This window comes from Elgaria multicarinata, chromosome 3 (assembly GCF_023053635.1).
Source record: "Elgaria multicarinata webbii isolate HBS135686 ecotype San Diego chromosome 3, rElgMul1.1.pri, whole genome shotgun sequence".
Lineage (NCBI taxonomy): Eukaryota > Metazoa > Chordata > Lepidosauria > Squamata > Anguidae > Elgaria > Elgaria multicarinata.
In genome coordinates, this window is record NC_086173.1 from 115,771,916 (window position 1) to 115,791,060 (window position 19,145).

The window sequence follows — 19,145 nt, forward strand, 5'->3', positions numbered from 1 at the left end:
TCATATGGTCAGCCTTCATAAAGTATCTTTGAAATAGCTCTTGCCCCCAATTTCCTGATTACTTGAGAACTGTGTTGCCACTGAATGAAGGATGGTTAACTTGTGGCCCTCTGGTTACTTTGGCCTATAGTTCCTATCATTCCTCACCATTGGCTAGGGCTGTTGGGAGTTGTAGGCCAAAATCCCTGGAGGGCCACAAGTTGCCTACCCTGCAGTAACTTCACTTATTCTCTCCAAATCATACTTTAATGGCACATTTCAAAGTCTGTAATGTTTTTCAAATGAAGGTGTGCAGGTGAGCTGTGGCACAAATCTCCATGTTACCTAGTTTGAGTATTCCTCTGGTTCTGGCTTGCAAAATGAAATATTTAGTCATGTGGGATGCAAGCCTATCTGATACATTGATCTCCCTCTGTCTCCCTATTCCCCACACTGTATTGATCGCTGTATGAATTCTGAATATGACCTACAGTCAGTGGAATTAGACCCATTTCAACATATTCTTCTTATTTTCTAAAGGAGTGGAAGTAGGGAAGGATCAAGAATTTCTAATTGACACAAAAGGAGCTGGTGGACAGGGTAAACTCGATGTGTGCATCTTCAGCCCTACCAGGAAAGCTTTGCCATGCTTAGTAGAACCAGTAGTAGGCAAAGAATGTAGCACTGCAAAGTATATCCCAAAGGAAGAAGGACTTCATATGGTCGATGTAAATTATGATGGGAATCCAGTCCCAGGAAGCCCTTACACTGTGGAAGCCGCTCTGCCACCAGATCCCTCCAAGGTAAGGATCTTGCTAGTCCCTTTTTATATGCATCGGTGAGAACCCTGGTGCTTTCGTTGCTTAGGAAGTTGTGCCCTATTTGTCATGTGCATTATGCTGTTTCTAGGTATTGCCTTTAGATATGATATGCAGAAAGATATAACTTCTTCTTGGCAGTTCCAGAATAGTGCTAATGGAGAATTCTGTGATCAAGAGCATAAAGTGGCTTAAGTTTTTATAAATTGTAAGTTAATTCCTTGTTGAATATTTCTTGGTCTGTCTGTGAGGTGACTCTTCTTATTGCAGTCCTGATAACTTAAGAATTCTGGGTCAGCTGAGTTTACACATCAACCTCATCTGGGCCTGTTTTGTCATGATCTAATCGTTGCTTGTGTTTATTAAAAGGCCTCTTTCTTCTCAGTTCTTGTTGAAGGAACGATGGGAATTAAAAATAAATAAATAAATAAATAAACAATAGATTACACTTGACCATTTTAGCTTTGTTTCCTATATGCTGATTAGTTTAGCCCCCTTGCTTTCAAAATCAATTAGACTAATGAGAATCAAGTTGATGATAAAGCATGACAGAATGCTGATTTGGCCAACTATTCGACAATAACGTCGCTATTTTTAAAAATAGAAAATAGTGTATTGAGCTTGAAATCTTGCTGGCGTTTAGTATTGTGTCTTCAAATAGTATAGGGATACATTTGTATTCTTATATCACATTTGAGACTGCAGGGCTAAGCTTAGAATTCTAAAACTGACTGAAATGATGTATTGGATAAATATTCAATTCAGTGCTTTTTGCTAACCTTTTAAGGTGAAGGCCCATGGCCCAGGCCTTCAAGGAGGCCTCGTTGGAAAACCTGCAGAATTCACAATAGACACCAAAGGAGCTGGAACCGGGGGTCTTGGGTTGACTGTTGAAGGACCATGTGAAGCCAAAATAGAATGCTCTGATAATGGGGATGGAACATGCTCAGTCTCTTACCTGCCTACAAAACCAGGTGAATACCTTGTGAACATCCTGTTTGAAGAGGTCCATATTCCTGGCTCTCCGTTCAAAGCAGACATTGAAATGCCATTTGATGCTTCAAAAGTAATTGCTACAGGCCCTGGACTTGAACGAGGTAAAGTGGGTGAAGCTGGATTGCTCAATGTGGATTGCTCAGAAGCTGGACCTGGGAAACTGGATATGGAAGCAGTGTCTGATTCTGGTTCTAAAGCAGATGTTGAGATTCAGGATAATAAAGATGGGACCTATGCGGTTACATATGTGCCCTTTTCTGCTGGGATGTACACACTCAAGATGAAATACGGTGGAGAACCAGTGCCAAACTTCCCTGCACGGGTCAAAGTTGATCCAGCTGTGGACACAAGCAAAATCCAAGTGTTTGGGCCAGGAATTGAAGGGAAAGGTACGTCTGTTTTCCTTTTCCTCTAGGTTCATGGATGTGTTGCAGACCACATTTTGCATACCACATTATTGAAAATACAAAAGAATATATGCTTTGATGTGCCTCTGGCCGTTGACAGTGCTTGTACTTCTCACAATGCTAAATTGCTTGGCCTACTTCCTTACTTGTATGGGGCTGTTAGTGACTCATGGGGCTAGGAAAGCACCTTGATGACAGTGGGTGGATGAGCACCTCTGTGGGAAGCTGTGTGGGTGGCGGAAATTATGGGAGTGATGCTTTTATTGTACACGTTGGCTCTCTTTAGCATTGTTGCTGTGTCTTAGGCTGTTTCTACACCTGCCTTTTTTCCAGGGATCATCCCAGGATCATCCCTGTGCATGCAAATGATACACAGGGGATCCCGGGAGCAGGCAGAGACGATCCCTCCATTTTCCTGGGATAATCCTTAGGTGTAGAAAGGTTGAACCCACTTCCATGGAAGAAAACATCTATATGTATGTGTGTCCAATGAATAGTTCTGTCCAAATGAAACTATTTGCCAACTTTACTTTGCAGATGTCTTCCGTGAAGCGACAACAGATTTCACTGTAGATGCTAGGCCCTTGACCAAAACTGGTGGAGACCACATCAAGGCACAAATTGCAAATCCCTCCGGAGCTTCCACAGATTGCCTCATCAAAGACAATGCTGATGGGACATATGCAGTAGAGTTCACTCCATATGAAAGAGGTAAATGGTGCTAGTTACAATTTCCTTTAGAAGAAGGGGCAAAGGAATAGATTCTACAGATCAATACCATTCTGTAGGAGGCTTGCTTATTCTAGAATAGATAAAACACCCTTGTATACTGAAGATATGCAGCCAGAGGCCTCTACTCCATTTGTAAAATAGCTGAAGATTTCTTTTAATTACCAAGATTACCGGGACGTCAATATTTTGAGTTAGGGAGAACACTGCTTGTGCCATGTCACTCTTGTAATGTAAAGCTTCAGAGAGCTTCCAAACGAATATTCATTTTCTGCTTACAGGCCCTCATAGTGTTGAAGTGACCTATGATGATGTCCCTGTTCTAAACAGCCCTTTCAAAGTTGATGTCACAGAAGGGTGTCATCCTTCACGTGTGTTGGCCGAGGGAACAGGGCTACAGGAAGCCTTCACAAATAAACCCAACCCATTTACTGTTGTTACTCGGTAAGCATTGTAGACTGTATTCCAAAATACTTGTGTGGGAAGCTAAACTGTGTGTGTGTATTTTTAAACTGCAAGATTTGATTGTAGATGCATGAAGTGGAATTGTGGGTCTGCTTGCCACTCCCTTCTTCCAAAGTAACTGCCTAACAAGGACATGCCACAGGCTAGATTACAAGTAGCACAAAGCAAGTCAGAGCTACTCCTGGCAATGCCACAAGCTTAATAGTTGGCATGATTTATGATTCCTGTTATGATTCCTGACAAATCCGCCCACACACCTTGAACTCGCTGCTTCACTCCTGATGACGTTCCCCGGACCTTCTTTGCATGTGGTTCACATGCCTGCCAACTAATGTCCTCACCTCTAATGTCAGCGTCCCCCAGGCTAAATCAGTGCTAAAGAAAACTTTAGTCAGCCATCGCTAAGACCTATCTGTATGTCAGGCTTTCTTCCCAAGTGCCTCATAGAGTGCTGCACTTTGAGAGAATGTAGCAGAGCACAACTAGTAAGCAGTTCTACAATGCAGTAGTGGCTTAGCAAAGTAAACTCAAAGGTAAAACGTCACGAACATAAGCATGCTAACTATGTATTTTTATGTTCACAGAGGGGCTGGAATTGGTGGCCTTGGAATAACTGTTGAAGGGCCTTCAGAATCCAAGATAAGCTGCAAAGATAACAAGGATGGAAGCTGTAGTGCAGAATATATCCCTTACATTCCAGGCGACTATGATGTCAACATAACTTATGGAGGTGAACACATCCCTGGTAAGGCTGCTTGCGTTGTGAGAGTAAAATACTTTGAATTGACTACCTAGTTTGAGAACATACTAAACACATAATTTTTGTGGAACTTTGCTTGGTCTTCGTAACTCTGGATTTTGATTCTCTGGATTTTGGATATTTTATTCATTGACCACCATTACTACCTCTTGAAGTTTTTTTTTATTGAATTCTGATAATGGAGGTTGTATCTAAATGTGCCTTGCACCTGGGAAAATTAAAGCAGAAGGTCTTTGCAATGCAATTCCCAATAGTCGCCAAGAGAGCTTCAGCTATGGTGTGGTATATAAATTGCTCAGGAAGGGCGAGCTATTTCCAGAAACAGAAGGATTCCTAATAGCTGTACAGGATCAAGTTACAGCAACCAAAAACACATCATAAAAGATAATGTAGCCTACTTTCTAATTCAACTCACCTGAGCCATCTTACCTCTTGGCCAGCTTCTGTTGCTTTCCTGTTTTTCCCCTCCCTGATTTTGAGGTTTCTTCAGCCCCTTCCTCTTAGCATCAGTTTCCTGTTTCTGCCCGTTCCCTCAAATATTCTTTATTTATCCTTCTTCAATTTCCTGTTTCTCTGCAGTGGTTCAGCCGCCTAGACTCACAGTGACTCACAGCACTTTAGATTCCGTACCTCCTGGGATTTCTTTCAGTCATCAGCCTGTCCCACTTTACTCCTGTCCTTAGGACCTGTGTGAAATTTTCATTTCACCCTCACTGACAAATTCCCTTTCCCTCACAGAAACCATTCTGCAGACATTCTGACAGTTTTTGTTCCTGAACATTCTGAACATTCCGTCTGCTCAGGGAACATTCAACCAATTTTTGTCAAGCTTCACTGCCACAAACACAATACAGATAAAATCTATTGATAGATACTGAAGCAAAAAATAATAATACAAAATTAAGGCAGGCAACATAAATTGGATTACTGTTGGGATCAAAAGAGTCATATGAGGAGCTGTCTTGCTGAGGGGGTGGCTGCTGTCTGGTCTTCATGAGTAGTCACACTCCTCTCTTCATTTGTAGTGCTTCAGTAGGTATACTGTTGGCTAAGACTTGCTTTTGCTTTATTGACAGGAAGTCCATTTAAGGTTCCTGTAAAAGATGTTGTTGACCCCTACAAGGTGAAAGTTGTCGGACCAGGCCTAGGAACAGCAGTTCGTGCTAAAATTCCCCAGGTCTTTACTGTGGATGCTAGTAAGGCTGGAGTGGCACCACTTGAAGTTATGGTGACGGGACCCAGAGGTAATGTATTTCACTCCTACACCTTGACATTGAAATTTCTTCTACATGAGGGTTGATAGGTGTTGTGTACAGACATGAACGAGAACACCAGATCAGTTCCATCGGTTACAATAAATTTAGTTCAGTGCATGCCAAGTGATAAGAAAAGGTAGCAGCATTGTGTACAGTCTGAGAAGTACCAATTTCCTCTGGGCAACATTGAAAGAGCTATTACTTTGTCATGCTATAGAAAGTTGGGGGCGACGGTAATCAAGAGCTGAGGTGGTTAATCTCTTTGGCAGCAATTCATTGAGGAGCCCTTACGTCACATGGGAGTGGATCAGAACAAAGTGCTTGTCTACCTTTGACTGAAGTGCAGCAGCTCAGGCTGAGGGCCAAATCCAGCTCTCTAGAGGTCCTAATCTGGACCTCTGCTGTGTCCCAGAAGACCAATCCCTTTCCCCCTGCCTCTGCCCACTTCCCCCAGCCACCTCTCGTTTGATGGATTTCAGCTTTAGTGCTGTTTTTCCCTCGCATTGTAAATGGTTGAAATGCTTCTCTTAATGCTTAGTTACTGCCAGTAAGAGTGTTAAGCTAAAATATGCTGGCATTTTGGCTCCTCCCCTTTTGTCTTCAACCCCCTCCCCCCGGCCGCCATTGGAATGTGTCCCCTGAGAGTTTCTCCAAAATGGAGTTTGGCCCTCGGGCTGAAAGAGTTTCAGCATCCCTTAAGTAGAAGAACTGAAGGAAGGGAGGGGATAGAGGTGAAGACCTGAGACCATGAGTGAGTGAGGACTAGGAAAGTAAAGTTGGGAGAGGAAAAAGTCTATGATGATGTGGGGGGAAGATGACGAGAAGACCAAAGGGCTTTCAGTACTATCAAATACTAAACACTATTGCATGCCAACTAAACTAATACTGCAAATAGAGAAATCAAATACATTTAATATTAAACATCACTACCAAATATTTGAATATCTGGCAAATACTCAAGAGTATTTGAAACCCAACTTCAAATATTACATTTGAGGAGTACTTCTTGGAATGAATGCATTTCATGTCTGGTGTTGGCAGATCTAATTCAAGTTTACATCTATAAGTATTTCTTCACGGAGACTTTTGAAATCACTCCCCAAAGGTCGAGGGAGGCAACAGGGGTTGGAGTTACCATGAACTTGCACTAAATGAGACACAGGGCATTACACCATACCGGTGTAGAGGGAGGGGGGAGTATCTCACGATGATCGCTGGATCCCCCCCCTACATGTGGCGCGTGACGTCCCAGGAGGAAGAGGAAGTCTCGTCCAACATTTTGATTTTTTTTCTAAATCGGAGAAGAGCACTCCTGCACAAAATGTGAGTGCTTTTTTAAAAAAACAAACCCCGTTCCCCACCCCCGATGGGCAGAGAGCTCCTGAGGAGCTCCGGGTCCCGGGTCCTCGTGGTTACTCGCAAGGAGCCAGGACAAAAACGGGATGCCCGGCCACATGTCCCCCTGTCCTGGGGTCAGCCTGGGACCGCAGGAAAAACAACAATTGAAGGGTAGGGTGATATCCTGGGGCAAGGGAGGGATCATCTCTCCCTGCCCCCGGGATACCCTGTACATCACGTGGATGTACAGGGATGATCCCGGGGTGATCCCTGGGACATCGCCCTGTCTAGCCATGGCCACAGTTGCATGGCTGTTGCTTGTAGAGGCAATTGGCCTTTTTGTAATCAGTTTTAAATCAAACAAAGGCAACTTGAGAGAGCTCTGACTTCTGGATTAAGTTAATAGTTTTTTAATTCTAGCTGATGAGCCGGATTCCCAGTCATGGCGCAGTCCACTGAAAGCAATTTCAGAGTTCTTTAAAGGTGACCCACAGGGTGAATCTAATGAGACAGGTTTGAACTTTCACTAACTTATTACCTGTGCCTCCAATAAATCTTCTAAACTCTGTAGCTGAATATTGCTGCTGTAAACTTGCTTAATTAAATTTCTCTGTCAGCTGCTGCAGTACTAACCTCTCATTGAAATATCTTTTTACTAAAACATCCCCTTTTTGATTTATATGATCTAAATTGTGACTTCAGGCATGTTTAATCACAACTTCATGCTTGCAACTAATCCTGTGCAATGGCTGCCATGTACAAATCCACGCATTCTGATTTCCAGGATGGGCCTTACGGGTTCATCGTATCTGGAACTGGCAGATCATATAACTCTTACTTGGTAGTGCCAGATTTATTGAGCTCTCTTAACTCCTCAGTGGCACACTGAGTAAAACCGCTAACTGTTCCACACTAACAAGCCACAGTACTAAATTGGATGCTGAGCCTAATCAGTAGTAGTGTAAAACCAAACAAAAAAGCCTTTCTGTTTCTGGGAGCTTATATTTTAAGTATGCTCGATAACTGACCTAAGCAGCTGTCTAATTTTGGAACAATAAATTGTTCTAACCCCTCTTTGATAGGGGGCTCTTAGCTTACAGCTGTTGGAGTTGAGCCAGCTGAGGAATTGCTAGTGATTTCACTTCTTTCTAATTGGTGAGGTCACAGACTGGGAATGATGGGAATAAATTGGCTTATCTGAGCGGGCCACAAAGCAGATGTCTGTGCAGATTTCATAAAAAGCTTTCAATCAGTGTTGCGTGTTTATGCTTGAAGTGACACAATTGCTCATACAAAACTGAAAGCTCGAAGGAAGCTGAATTAATGCAGTCTGTTTCCCTACTTAGGCTTGGCAGAACCTGTTAACGTAGTTGACAATGGTGATGGCACTCATACAGTAGCATACACACCTACGCAAGAGGGTCCCTACACAATTGGGGTGAAATATGCAGATGAAGAGATTCCTAGAAGGTAAGGGTGAGGAGAAGAAAACAAAGCAGTTGGATGGTGCTTAAATGGTGCTTTTGGGTGGCCTCCATGTTTGGGGTGGGTGACGTCTTTGGTACATAGTCTTCGCTTTGGCACCTAATTCTAGCAAGGAACTTTGAAGTAATGGCTTCTGCTACAAGGGCTTCGTTCCTCCTGGTGGTTGTAGGAGAGAAGTTGTGTGTATTTCCTTGAACTGTAGAATGTGGCACACACTCTATAACTCAGGAGTGGGCAGACTTTTTCTTCTTCTTCTTCTTCTTCTTCTTCTTCTTCTTCTTCTTCTTCTTCTTCTTCTTCTTCTTCTTCTTCTTCTTCTTCTTCTTCTTCTTATTTTATATAGCACCATCAATGTACATGGTGCTGTACAGATTACACAGTAAATAGCAAGACCCTGCCGCATAGGCTTACAATCTGGCTTGTCGGATCTCCTTTGTGTTTTACTGGAACCCCAAGATCGGGCAACTGGACACCAGTGACAAAATTCATACAATTAAAAGTTTAAGAACAGGATGCCTCTGAGCACATTCTGAGCCTAGAAATTTGTTTCCAAAGCCATTCATTTCAGCAGCCTAATTTAGGTGGGAAGTCTCTTGGTGGCCGCTGTTAAACCACTGGGATTTGCCGATCAAATGCAAATCACTCCGATCTACCTTCTGCCCACCACTCCTGTAACTTGCTTAAGTGTTTCCTTCAGCTATGCAGAAATGGAAGGCCAACTCTTGCTTATTCCACCCTTCCCTCCAAACGCAGTTAGCTTGTTCATGTAATATTATGAGTATTTAGTACCCCCCTCTTCAATCTAAGATGGAGTGGCTAATTGATGAAAAGCCAGTGTTTGACCTAGGACCATAATAAGCACGTGTCTCTGCTTAACCTTTAGAAGTGCTTTCATTCTCATGCCAGTTGCAAGTATGATACGTACTGTGCAAACATGAAATGATTTTCAATGCTGAAAACTGTCACTCCCCTCTTTCAAATAGCCCGTTCAAAGTAAAGGTGCTTCCAACATACGATGCCAGTAAAGTGACGGCTAGTGGGCCTGGCCTGAGCTCCCATGGGATTCCAGCCAGCATGCCTGCTGAATTTCTTGTTGATACTAAAGATGCAGGCCAAGAGATTCTCTCAGTGCACGTAACGGTAAGATAATATCATCTCTTGGTAGTTTATCCACATGCACACACTTTTTCAACAGATTAGCTCAGTCTCCACATGCTGAACTTGAAATATCTGGGGTATTTAAGTATGTCAGGTAGGGGCTGTAGGACATTGCCTTCTGATAACATCATAGCAGAACATCAATAAGAGTCAAATGTAACTGTTAAATAGTTGGCACAGAACAGCCTTCCATAGAAAAATGCCATTAAGCTTCCCTTAAAAATATTACTCTTTCGTTGCCAACATTTAGCATGGCCCCTGTGTTCTAGTTCTGAATTGTTCAGGCAAAACTTCTGGATCCTATTAGAGGATTCTCTGGACATAGTACATGATAAAGTGCTTTTTAATGTGAACTATTCCTGGCCTTTTCAAATTCTCTAAACTAGGCCAGTCTGCAGTTTTCACCATGAATGAGCAAAGACAAGGTTTTGTAGAAGGGCAATACATGCTTTGGAGCTAATCATAGCTGTTCTGGGCTCTGTTTCTGGGCAGCTTTGTTAGAAGCTTTTTCAAACACAGGCATCGGTTTAGAAAGATACTAGTTAACCCTTGCAGTGAGTCAACGCTGTTTGCCTTGAATCTAAATACATACTTGTCAGAATAATGTACAGTATACCCCTTATTTAATGAACAATAGATGAAAAATCCCTTAATGGAAAATTTAATGCAAGCTTAGAATTTGCAGGGTAACCTTGATAAAACCACCCTACTTTCCCAAAAAGTACGCTGTAGCTAGTTTTGATTAAAAATTGCAGAGATACCACATGTAAAAGTTGTCCAGTGATTGTAAGATATGGTCTAATGGTTTCTCATTAGGACATTCCTAAACAGAGGCCTAAGCTTATACTTAAGAGGGCTTCAATCATTCAAAAGAGCAGTAAGTTAATATAAATGACTGTTTCCCATTGGTGCTTATAGTGTAACCTGAAAGGTGTAAGTTAAGGGCATTACCCAGATGCATGAGCCTCTTACACACATTCTGTGGGCATACAAAGCCCTTGATGTGTCATGTTTACTGCCAAAAGTTTTATCCCAAGGAATTTCTTATCATGGTGGAACTCCATAGGCAGCAGCTACTGATATTTCTATGATATAACTGCCCTTTTGTTACTTAAATACAAGAACCATCCTTCAAAATAAAAGAAGCATGTTAACAGAAACTGTGTCAAACTAAGAACACAAGTTTCTCTGAACTGTTGCTGCCTTCACATATCTCATACTCTGTAACAGAATTGGATGAGTTCAGAACAATGAATCCAACCTGTGAATTCTGCAACAGAATGGATTTTTCAAGTTGCGCGGAGTCCGCTGACTTGCAGACCAGTATTTTTCTTTGGAAGGGGATTTGCGCAAATGCATACTTGCAAACAAACACAGTTCTCGTGCAAAAAAAAATGATTCTGTCAATGAGCAGGTGACGGAATGAAAGATGCCTGACAATGCCTAACAACACATGGAATGGATTTAACAATCTACATCCTTACTTGTCTGTACACTCTGCCTCTTGCTTATGATTTGGGTTGCTAATTTTAATTGTGGCTTCACTTCTGACATTTAGGACCAAGAAGGCAAACCGAAGAGGGCAGTTATCCATGACAACAGTGATGGCACTTACGCAGTAACTTACATCCCTGACAAGACCGGTCGCTATTCTGTTGGTGTTAAATATGGTGGTGATGATATACCCCTTTCTCCATATCGAATCCGTGTATCGCCAGCAGGAGATGCTAGCAAGTGTCTAGCAACAGGTAAATTGCTCCCTTCTGACTTTCCTGTAAGTTACTTGAGCAAAGGGTGAGTAATCTATACACACTTTCTAGAAACCTTACATAGATGTCTTGAACTGGTCTAAAATAAATCCTGCAGGCTATATAAGAAGATTGACCTAGACTACTACTGCAATGTATGCATACTGCAGATTTGACTTTACCGAAGAGCATACTATGTTGCCCTTATAAAACTTTATTTCTAAAGCATTGTAAAGAAAAAACAATAAAGCTACCTTGAGTTGGCAACTTGTGACTCCAGATGTTCTGGCCTACAACTCCCATGATACCTCCCTATTGGTTATGCTGGCTAGGGTTACTGGGAGGTATAGGCCAAAACATCTACAGGGCCACAAATTGCTTTAAAATATGTAGACATAGAGACGTTGGAAGCATTCAAAGATGTTATCTGTAGGGATTTTAATAAAATTGGAGTGCCTTTTAAATGAGAAACAACTTGATTGCAGTTGAATTTCTCCCCAGCTCTTCCACCTTCACAGGTGGCAAGCTGTCCTGGAAAGCAGCTTTGCAACCAGCCACTTTTCAACTTACCTACATGGGCTGTGTGCCCAGACTGGGAAGACCGCCAGGTACCAGCAAACACACCAAATGAAGAGATAACACTTAATTTGTATTTCTCACACAGTTCAAACATAAAGAAACAGAGCAGTCTTTCTGTGCTTACGCCGAAGTCAAAGCCAGTCCATAAATCAATCCAGTCGTCATAAAGGGTCCGTGAGAGAGGGTCACGAAAGTCCACAAAGCCAGTCCGAGTTCCAAAGGGCAGGAGAGAGTCACAGAGTCCAAGAAGTCCGTAGTCCAACCGGTGTAGCAGAAACACAACAAGGCCAAGGTTTCAAGTTCCAGAGCTTTCTCAGGCAAACCAGATTAAGTCTGACAAGTTCCTGGCCTGCGCACGGTTACTGAAATACCCAAGCCCAGAATCACAGCTGTTCCCTGTTTATCTGGCGTTTAGTAGCAATACGCTTGGATCTGCGTAACGCCTCCTTCTCTGCCCTTTGTTGTTTGAACGATGGCACCGGTAAGATGTTTGTTTGCTCTTCCTCTAAGGCTGAGCTGGAGGGAGCCTCCGCCGGCTGCTGCCCAGCCATGCTGGTACTGGGTCCAGCCTGCGGCTCTTCATCCCCAGACTCCTCATCGTCAGATACCTCACAGTTCCTAACACAAGCAGACCCTTGAGCAGTGGCTTGGGTGAGGATTTGGTGTAGGCTTGCCTGTTTACAAAGCCTTCGTGGCAATATCTTTGCCTTTGAGGTGAGGTATTGGCTTAGCTTGCTGTGTTTGTAATGATGCAGATGTCCAAGAGGAAACTGCAAACAACTTCCTTGGCAGAGGATATGAAAAGTTGCTCTAATGTTCATGTCAATTATCTTCCAGGTCCTGGCATTGCAGCAACAGTGAAGACAGGAGAGGAAGTTGGCTTTGTAGTAGATGCTAAATCTGCTGGCAAGGGTAAAGTGACATGTACTGTCCTGACACCAGATGGTACAGAAGCTGAAGCAGACGTTGTTGAAAATGAAGATGGAACATACGACATTTATTATACAGCTGCTAAACCAGGAACCTATGTAATTTATGTCCGCTTCGGTGGAGTGGATATTCCGAACAGCCCCTTCACAGTCATGGTAAGAGGACTGACTGCTTAATTTTGAAACTTTTTGAGTGAACATGAGTCTCTCTGCCAGAGGAGACCGGGCAAGATAGCTTTAATAAGTAATATCCAGTTTGACACATGCTCAGAAAAGCTTTCTGTCCAAGTTAATATTGAAGATGTGCTCAGTGTTTTAGTCAAGTTCATTCTTGTGGCAAAAGTAGTGATTTTTTGTGGGGTGTGCATGCAACAAATATTACATCCCAAACTTTAATGTTGAGTACTCAATTTTTTTTCACCTGTTCACAGCCATTGTTCCTGTAATCTGCTGTTTTGCCACTCTTCCCCTTGTTTAGAATCCTTCCCCTTGTTTAGGGCTCTTCCCTTCCTCCACCACGATCCTAGCCAATCGGGACTTGTATAGTCAATAGGAAGTGAATAGGAAGGTCAACACAACACTTGATAGCCAGTTAAGTTCGGCTCTGTGCAAATGATACCGGGGGCAATATGTGTCATAGTATCACCAGACCGGGCTGTTAAGATCAGCAGGAGAGGCTCTTTTGAGGGCACCATTACCAGCAGACCCTTTTTATCTGGCATGTGTGAAAGGGCTTCCTCCTGCTTTGCCCCTAATCTATGGAACAATCTCCCTCAGCATCTACAATTGGGTCTCCACTCTCTTGGCCTTTAGAAAGGGTGTGAAGTTGCATTTTTAAAAAAAACCCTTTAAAAATATGTTTTAATTTTTTTTGGTGCTTTTTATTCTTTTTAATGTCCTTGTTTTCATAGTGTTAAAGTGTTATTATTTTAATAACGCCACTTTGCACACCGTCTTTTTAGCTGATAAGATGGTATATAGATGTTAATAATTTATATATTTGCTTAATTTATTTATCGCATTTCTATGCCACCCAATAGCTGAAGCGCTCTGGGCGATTCGCAGAAATTAAAATGATTAATAAATAATATAAATAAAGCAGAGTAAGGGCAGTGCGCCTTGGTTGGATGTGGCTCATGCAGTCGGGAAAATGAGGCCAAATTAAAAGTAATGTGGCCTGAATAGGCAAATTTTTACTTCATTACAGTGATCCCCCACATCATTTCAAGAAACACCTTGCAGTGCTAAGGCATTTACAGACACCCCGCCCCTGACTTCTGGCTCAGGTTAAGCTGTTATAGAACACTTCAATTCTGCTTAACAACTAGTTTTGCTGGAGGAACTTTCAGGAAAGGTTTTGGAGTAATCTGATGGGCAAATGAGCAATGTTCAAGAGCTCCAGGATTCTCCAGACATCGCCTCTCTGTTCAACTCATACCCAATTCCCATTTGCATTTGCGACCGCTGCTCCCTTTGTGCGGAGGGGAAACTTGCACAAATCGAGCAGTGATCGAATGGGAGATTTGCACAAGCTTCTTTCCTAGACTGAAGCGTGGCTGATTCAGTCTACAGAGGAAATTTGTGCAAATCGGATTGGGAATTGGGAACAAAATAAAGGTGAGATGTGTTTGATAATTGACAAATATTTTTGGGCAGACATGTGCTTGTGTTGAGAACTTTGAACGGGGCATGCTCACTGTTATGCAAGCAAAAAATATTTTTTCCTCATATGTCCCTGTTGCTGTCCACCAAAGTTGCTTTTTCTTTCATCTATTTGACAGTGGAAGAACCAAGCACCTCCCTTCTAGGATCCCAATTTGGCTCTAGGTCATCATTAGTTAGATGAGCTGTTGTAGAGTTGTGGTTCTTGCAGTTGGATAGGGACAACATCAGCCCACATCTAACCAGACTTTCAAACAACATTCCTACGTATATGTCATGTTCATGAGTGTTAACTGAAGTGTTTCTCTTCTGAATTGCCTGCCTTCACTCAAGTTGGAGGAGAGCTGGAAGTAAGAAAAAGTGTTTGGCCAGAAAAGTAATCTGTCAAGAGGGCCAGAGAGAAACCTGGCAGTTTGGTTCCTGTTCCATAGTGGGGTTCTTCAAAAAGTGGCTTTTGGCTAGTAGTGGCCCAGGGACCAAAGCAGGCCACTCAAAAGTGGTGCAGCCTGCCTTCCACTACTCCCTTCAGTATTGGCCACTGCTTATTTCCCCCTTCTTCAAGGAGTTGGTGGGGGTGTGGATGAGGGCAGCTTGGGAGGGTGTGTGCAAAACTGGAGACCATCACAAAGACTCTGGGGCACATTCTTGCTTCACGTGGGGCGGGTGGCTCGCTTGGAAATGCCATGCAACTCTTATGTGCTACTTTGGGCCTGGGTGGTGCCACTGCCCTGCGCTATTTGTGAAAATAGAGTCTGATGTGTATATTTGTGCATTATGTTTTGATGTTTTTGTAAACTGTATGAAGGAGAAGGTTTTTAAAAACCAAAACACTATACCTTGCCTTTTGCCACTAACCAGGCTACAGATGCAGATGACGTTGCAGTATTGTCTCAGAAGCCACTAAATGCAGCCTGTCCCCCTGGATTCCAGCCCTGGGTACACAGTTTTTTACACTTTCTTCCATGCTCCATTCAAGAAATGGCAGCCTGCCTCTTGGGATTGCTTAAGCTTGCTTTCATGTCATATCTTAATGGTGGCCAAAATGCTACTTTGGGAGAACTTGGATTTGATTCAAAAACTTCCTTCATTGCTGTGCTAATGACTTTTTGAACAACCTTTTAACACCACAATCATTTCAACTACGGTACTGTTTCCTTCGGAAACTCCATTATCAATTTCCTTCTTGCCATAAGATGACAAATGGCATTTTCTGGAGTACTGTTGCAAGTTTACATTTGCTGACCACGTTACTCTGGTTTTATGTTGTGGTGTCACTCCTGCTCTAAAAATAACTTTCTTCCGGACCATGGTCAGCTTCAGTTCTTTCAGATGGAACTATCCTGCGCCTTGTACGTGCCAAATGTCTTGCATTTTCACTGTCCCATTTGTACGTCTAAAACATTCTCTTCTGAATATGTTTCATGTTAAAGCATGAATGGGAGCAAAGTTGTGTGGTGGTCAGCCTCTGCAGTTGAATGGTGTCTTAATTCTGGAAGCAACCGTCTGAACTGATTGAAATAGTTAAGCAGATTGTTTTCTACTGAACACATAAAATGACACTAACTCTTTTCTGCTTTAGGTCACAGAAGAAGCTTATGTACCTGATGGTGACATGAATGGTGTAGGCTTTCAGCCTTTTGATGTGGTCATTCCTTTTGCAGTGAGAAAAGGAGAAATAACTGGTAAATAGCTTTCAGAACACAATTCTCACTAGGAGTATTGTTATACACCTTGTTAAAATCAAGTAAGATTCCTTTAGCTCTGTGTGTGTGTGGGGGGGCACGTGGCACCTTTTAGCGGTTTCTCACCCACCATCCACCCTGTCTGGACAATTGAAAGAAGGACTCCAATGCCCTGCAGGATTGAGGATGAAAATACTCAGGCTTTACTCTTGAGAAAAATTTCTGTTAATTTAATCCTTCTGATTTCAGGGGAAGTTCACATGCCCTCAGGGAAGACTGCAACAGCAGATATTGTGGATAACAAGGATGGCACAGTAACCGTTAAATATGCTCCTATTGAGGTTGGGTTGCATGAAATGCATATCAAATACATGGGTAACCATGTTCCAGGTGAGTTCCAGCTGAATTCCAATCAACATTCATACTGCATTGCAAAAATTGGGGGTGGGGCAGAACGGCATTTACATGCACTTACCTTGGATAGTGACCACTTTAGTCCTGTGAGTTTGCCCTGGTCTTGGTTTGAATGACATGCCCTCTGTGTGGAAGTACTCGACGGAAGGCAGAAAGAATTCTTAGTGACTTTACAGCTTGTGCCAGATTTGGGTTTGTGGAGTCAGTTTTGCGGCGTTTCCTGTACTGTCAAGTTGCAACTTAAAATTTTAGCGAGCTACTTCTTGAAATCTGAATAAAAAATTTAAATGCATGTCTAAAATATTAGGCCTCCTACCCTTATAATGTAATCCATGGGAAGGATCAAGCTGTAAAGAGCTGAACACAATTTCCGAGTGAATTACTAGGATTACAGCTTTTGCCTGCTTGCACCATATTGCTGGCTTGCATGCATCATGTAAAAATACAAACTGAATAAAAATCCTTCTGCCTTTTTTCCTTCTTAACTTAGCAATGTTTAGCTAGCTTACAGTTTAGCACTTGGCACTTAATATGGTATATGCTTGCTATCTAGAAGAAGAGATAAATCCCCAGTAGTTTAGGTTTTTCATACATAGTTATAGCTGACTGGTATAGATAGAGCCAGGAATCTTTCATGGATTGTATTGTGTATGCTAGTGCTGCAGGAGCCATGGTGAGGTAGGTATGCTTAGCGGCCTCCCACACTTCAAGTCACATACCGTTGCCCAGTGTCCCAATCCTGGGGTATCTATGCTTCCCACCCTGGTTTCTACTAACCATATGGATAGGTACTGATCTACTGTTGGCAGAACTATTCTGCATGCCCAAACTGCAGATACTGACCGTTTTTTAATTTATTTATTTTTTAAAAAACCATTCAGTTTGCTAAATTAGGGCACATCCAGATAACTTGGAGTTGGTTTGTTGCTGTAACTGATGGACAGGAACACATGCAACAGTGTGAGCATTGAAGCCTGTAGCAGAGCTAGAAATAGAAGTACCACTTAAGCCCCAGCCACAAGAACAATTTCTGTAGATGTCCAACATGACTTTTTTTGAATGGTTTTGGTTTTTTCATGTGCTCAATCATAGCTTGCTTAGTGATCATTGGGTAAACTCAAGTTTCATTGGCAAAAGCTGTATAAATTTATATAAACATTAGAATGTTTTATGTTGGCACGTTGTAGGACTTGAAGTTTGCTTCTTGGGCTGGAGGACAGAAGTACATGGGTGTACTGCACTGGGGGAACGAAGACAAGCAAAAGCCATAGAAGAATCTGTTTAACAGAAATTCTTTGACAGAAGGCTTGCTGTATATGCCCATTACTTGCAATAGTAGGCTTAACAAACTATGTTCCAACACACTTGGGTTGAGTGTGATGCATAGAAGTCGAACATAAACTGAGGCTACTAGTAAAACATTGAAATTGGATGAGGCTAACATTACTGGAACTGTGCTCAGTGATTGGAAACTGATCAAAGGCTTGTACAAGACAATGGTTTCCTGTATTTGTACATAGAAGCTTGCAAGAATCTCCAGGATAAGAGGCAGCCTGCCTCTGAATACCAGTTGTGGGGAGATAGCAATAGGAGAGGGCTACTGCTCCCATGACCTGCTTGTGGGTTTCCTAGATTGAGCCTTTGGCCTGATCCAGGAGAGCTCTTAAGTAATGCTAAAGAGAATCTACAAAGGAATTCAAGCGAACACCAATGAGTCATGGAAAGACTTCAGACCCTTTCAACTGCTACTGAATAAGCACACTTAAATTCTCCTCCTATGAAGAGGCAAGATGGACTTTAGACCCTTTAAACTACTAAATAAACACATTTGTCTCTTCAAGAGTGGAGAACATAAGATAGCCAGAGTTATTAAAAACATCCCACCTCAAGTGTGTGCAATTTATGCGTAGTCTCTCATTTTTTGCAGAGAGCCCCCTACAGTTTTATGTGAACTATCCAAACAGTGGCAACGTGACTGCTTATGGACCTGGCCTTGTCTATGGTGTAGCAAACAAGCCAGCGACCTTTACCATCGTCACTGAAGATGCTGGTGAGGGTAAGTGTCTAGCTTCCAAGTCTCCAATGCATTTGTTGTCAAAGCAAACTACGCTTGACTTTGAGCATTAACTTCCAAAGATGCATGCTTAGGAACTCTAATTGCAAGCCAAATGTTATAAACAGGCTTGAAGTAGCTGAATAGTGCTAATTCATCAGTGGCTGCATTTACCCGGGAACTTCAAGGGATGCATAAACATATTACCACATGTTGAGTATAAGCATTACTAACAGGATTGGGCTGTGTTTTGGAAGCACTTTGCAGATTTCATGGTGCATTACAACAGTTCTGTTTAAACTTGCAGTGACCCTATTATAGGTGAGACTGAGAGCTGCCCAAATTCACAAAATGAGCTTTACGGCTGAGCTTGGATTTGTATTTGGGCATCCTTCATCCAAATGCAATTATCTTAGATACTCAACTGTATTCTAAAAGGAATAATGAACTTTCCTTTATAGAATTAGAGTTGGCATGGGGTCTTGTAGGTCATCTTGGCCATCCTCCTACTCCATACAGAAAACCCAGAGCTGACTATAGAGATGGGTTGAAAAAGGCTAATTGTCTTAATTAAAAGTTGCATGTATGGTTTCTGTATTATGTTAATATTTAAGTTTAATATTTGGAGATAACCTGCATATGAAGAACGAGATGTACATTAAGCAAGCCATGATGATCTTCTATCAA

At 42.3% G+C, this 19,145-nt stretch overlaps 1 protein-coding gene across 3 annotated transcripts in view; it reads left to right on the top strand.

Moving 5' to 3' along the window:
* Positions 1–19,145, top strand: part of FLNB (filamin B) — a 97,359-nt gene that overhangs the window by 62,593 nt on the left and 15,621 nt on the right. Inside the window, exons 20-34 of one of the 3 annotated variants that reach the window (XM_063121340.1) lie at positions 520–782; positions 1,585–2,182; positions 2,738–2,911; positions 3,211–3,373; positions 3,979–4,139; positions 5,231–5,398; positions 7,169–7,261; positions 8,095–8,218; positions 9,217–9,373; positions 10,950–11,139; positions 12,556–12,803; positions 15,168–15,245; positions 15,889–15,991; positions 16,241–16,381; positions 18,333–18,461. In XM_063121340.1, coding sequence (XP_062977410.1) covers positions 520–782; positions 1,585–2,182; positions 2,738–2,911; positions 3,211–3,373; positions 3,979–4,139; positions 5,231–5,398; positions 7,169–7,261; positions 8,095–8,218; positions 9,217–9,373; positions 10,950–11,139; positions 12,556–12,803; positions 15,168–15,245; positions 15,889–15,991; positions 16,241–16,381; positions 18,333–18,461 — 2,790 coding nt within the window. The remainder of the gene's footprint in view (positions 1–519; positions 783–1,584; positions 2,183–2,737; positions 2,912–3,210; positions 3,374–3,978; positions 4,140–5,230; positions 5,399–7,168; positions 7,262–8,094; positions 8,219–9,216; positions 9,374–10,949; positions 11,140–12,555; positions 12,804–15,167; positions 15,246–15,888; positions 15,992–16,240; positions 16,382–18,332; positions 18,462–19,145) is intronic. The other 2 variants (XM_063121341.1, XM_063121342.1) reach the window with 2 other exon arrangements.